The sequence below is a fragment of the Arachis ipaensis genome, chromosome B01 (genome assembly GCF_000816755.2).
Source record: "Arachis ipaensis cultivar K30076 chromosome B01, Araip1.1, whole genome shotgun sequence".
NCBI classification, from domain to species: Eukaryota; Viridiplantae; Streptophyta; class Magnoliopsida; order Fabales; family Fabaceae; genus Arachis; species Arachis ipaensis.
Window position 1 is genome coordinate 78,425 of NC_029785.2, and position 3,630 is coordinate 82,054.

Consider the following 3,630-nt stretch of genomic DNA (forward strand, 5'->3'; position numbering starts at 1 on the left):
AATGCTACAACAATTTTTATATTATTTTTAATAAATGTAAACAAAAAAAATTTTGAACACAACTACTTCAAATCTAATAACACTCCAAAAAAGTAATAACATTGAAATACTATCTTAATTGAAAAATTTGTACAATCTCACATTTATATTTAAAGTCAAAGTAAATGATTTTAATTTTAAAAAAAAAAATTAACAATACACTATTGCCAGAAGATCTGTTCTAACAAAAAATATTGAATCTCAACACTCATTACAATAAATAAAACAGGTAATACTCTAAAAAAATTACTTATTTAAGATATTTTTTTATTTCTAATTTAAATTATTCATTGATTATAAACCAATTTCACCAATATTAATAACATCAGACGAAGATTTCATACCTATGAAGAGATTAAGGAGAAAGAAAACCATACAAATTCAAGACACATCTAGAAGTTTAATATCCAAAATAAAACAAATACCAAAATCAAACCACTAAATAAAAATGTCATTTTATACGACTTCAACATCCAAATCTGTTGTACTACAAATTATTGTAAATAAAATATCTTTTAAATTTAACTATAATTTACACATATTTAATTTAATTCTACAAAATATAATAATTTTTAATATTTATTATATACTATTATTAATTTATCGCCCTGCGTATCGCGGGTCTCATTTTAATTTAGCTTTAATTTATATTGAAATGCTGTGTGTTTCGTATAGACAAAAAATAAAGACAGAAATTTAAGTGCAGTCAATTTTAACTAAGAGGCGTTAGATAAAAATTTAATCAAATCAATTAAATCATTTAACGATTTTTAAACATTACAGTTTCCTCCGTCATTTTTTTTTCTTTTTGATTTTCTCGGCAACCAAACGCCGCGTTTTTTTTTTCCGATCTCTGATATATCACTTTTCGATCGTAAGAGCGCTCCTTCGCGCCGCCGCAGCAGAATCCGTTCGTTTGCATCAGTTGAAGAATTCGGGAAAATCGTGATCGATCGAGAAAAACGCATCAATAAGATAGGACGAGATCGACGATGCTAAGATGATGGAGGCGGAGCCGGAGATTGCGGCGGTGGCGAAGGTGGCGAGGGCAATGACGCTTCGCCGCCACCATTCCATGTCGGACTTGACCTTGGAATCGGTGCCGGAGGTGGCGGAGATTATAGAGGACGAGGTTCAGGATGAGGCGGAGTCGGAAGCCATAGCGGAGCTGCGGAAGCTTCTAGAAGAGAGAAAAACTCTGGCTGAGGTTCTAGAGAGAGAAAGGAAGGCGTTGAAGCAAGAGAACGCGCGGAGTGAGATGAAGGCGAGGGAGCTGGAGCGGAAGCTCATAGTCACAGAGATAAATGAGATCAAAGAGAGAAGCAAGAGATTTAGGGTTGAACAATCGCTGATGGAGAAAATCGATGAGAAATTGGGGGAAATTGGGATCCTAACGGAGAAGATCGAGAAATTGGAGAAGGCGTTGAGGAATTGCGAGGAGAGAGCAAGGTGCATGGAGTGGGTTGCGATTGGTTTGAGAGAGAGGGTTAGGGAGGCAGAGAGAGTGATAGGAGTGGCAGGGCTCGATGGCCGCAGAGGTTCTCGATGTGGCGGCGAAGAGGAGGAGTTGGAGTTGCCGCCGTGGCCGGTGGTGGTGAAGGGATTAGGGTTAGCAGGAGCTATTAGTGCTGCTGTGGCTGCTATGATCTATTTTTGGTTTGGAAGACACAAATCTAGAAGATGAAATGCATGGTTGCATGTGATTTGATCAAATTCAAGAATTTCAACGAGCTCTCAAAGTAAGAAAATGTTTACGTTCAATCCTTTGAAAAATGAGAAACATTCTTATATTCATTCTTTTATTACATAGTGAACTGATTTACTCTTCAAAATGAATTGTAGAACTCAACTAGTGTTAAAGAAAAGTGCTTAGATGTGCTTATACATAAAAGAGAAAAGTGCTGGTTTTGTTTCATGTAGCATTCCACACTTCAATTTTGTAGTATTAGTTGTTATTTTTCCTTTTTGGTCATCTTCTTGCAATTAGTGTCAAGTGATAATGGAGTGAGCTTTTTAACTTCTTGTACTACATACATTTATATAGTATGATTACTGAAGTGGTAATAGAATTATAGAACATACAATTTTCTTCTTGAAGTACCTGATAGAGTACGATTGGTAGTTGATTTTTTGTATATACGTAACATGATTGAAAAATATTATAATTTTTGGAACTAAATATACTATATTTTAAGTATAAAACATGGTACAACAATACAATTTAAAAGAGTAAAATCGAATATGATCCTCTTTTAATGATATAAGTATAATATATATAGGGGAATACTCACATAATGACATCTTTATATGAAGATGATATTGTGAATCCTTAGATGATTAATCAAAAATATTTAGTCAACTTTATCAAATCATCTAATGATTCACAATGCTATCTTCATGTGAAGATGTCATCATGGGAGTATCCACCGTATATATATATCCCTCAAACACCAAATAAAGGATTTAGTAGGCTAAGAAAGTAATAAATTGATTCCCCAAAAATCCCATTTCCCTTATTATTTATTGATTATTATCACTGTGTGCCATGTTGTCCCTACGGCATTCAAAGGGTAATCCATGAGCATAACGCCTCAAATCACGGCAATAGTGATAAACAACCCACTTTGAGTTAACTTGCTTCAACTTTTTCTTGTTTTCATTGTCAATACCTTTCTTCATTGAAGCACCAAAACCCTTGCAATCTGCTATACCTTTCTTTGGAACACAAGCAGTGCCATTGTAGTTCTTGAACCTTGCTATAAATGGTGCTTGTGACAAGTCAATCTTCACTTGGCCCCACCTTGTTGCCCATGCATCCCCATTCCAGAGTGTTGTGTACAGTCTCATTGGTTGCTTTGTTGGGAATGGAACACCGATTATTTCTTTGTTGTTTATCACTCTGATTGGAGTGTCGTCCACCCAGATTCTGCAATCCCAAATACACCACAAAACAAGATATATATTATTGTATGAACTAATCCACAAATGTTTATATTATTAGAAGATGAAGTTGCATGAATGGAAATTAATGTATAGTGTTTAGTTAGGTATAAACTCATATGCACTTAATTTAATATGAAGTTGATAGTTGAGAATAGTTAAATGATTTGACAGGTTTGATTAAATTAGCATCAAACGGCTTTTAGCTATTAACTTCACATAAAGTTAACTGTACTTGAGTTTTCACCGTGTAATTAGCTTACATTATGCGGGTAGGGCTCCAATCAATGGAATAGGTGTGATAATCTGCTGTTGGATCAAACCAAAGATAGTATTGAACCTCACGACCCCCAACACCATTTGCAAACACATTTGTTGATAGCATATATGGATCTCCGGTTAAGTTCCCCAAGAACTCAAGATCAACCTCATCATGGTGATCTCCTTGAGAGCTTAGCTGCATGCACGCACCATCAACATCGACATTACATGTCAAATAATCAAAACTAACATATAGTAATGCTACACATAATTCATCAAGAATCTTGAGGCTATATATGTTGATGTGCTACACGCTTCGAGTATATTTATATTCAAAAATTATATTTATACCCTAAAATCAGTTACCATATATTTATATATAAATACATG

At 34.5% G+C, this 3,630-nt stretch overlaps 2 protein-coding genes across 2 annotated transcripts in view; one reads left to right on the forward strand and one right to left on the reverse strand.

Moving 5' to 3' along the window:
- On the forward strand, positions 1,043-1,723 carry LOC107644050 (peroxisomal and mitochondrial division factor 1-like). The gene has a single exon (XM_016347834.1). It carries the CDS (start codon positions 1,043-1,045, stop codon positions 1,721-1,723), a length of 681 nt encoding a protein of 226 aa, XP_016203320.1.
- The window catches only part of LOC107644042 (xyloglucan endotransglucosylase/hydrolase 2-like), a 2,515-nt gene continuing 1,269 nt past the window's right edge, over positions 2,385-3,630 (reverse strand). The window contains exons 2-3 of the mRNA XM_016347821.2: positions 3,243-3,436; positions 2,385-2,965 (exon numbers count right to left, since the gene is read on the reverse strand). Of these exons, the coding sequence (XP_016203307.1) occupies positions 2,560-2,965; positions 3,243-3,436 (600 nt within the window). The 3' untranslated portion in view covers positions 2,385-2,559. The remainder of the gene's footprint in view (positions 2,966-3,242; positions 3,437-3,630) is intronic.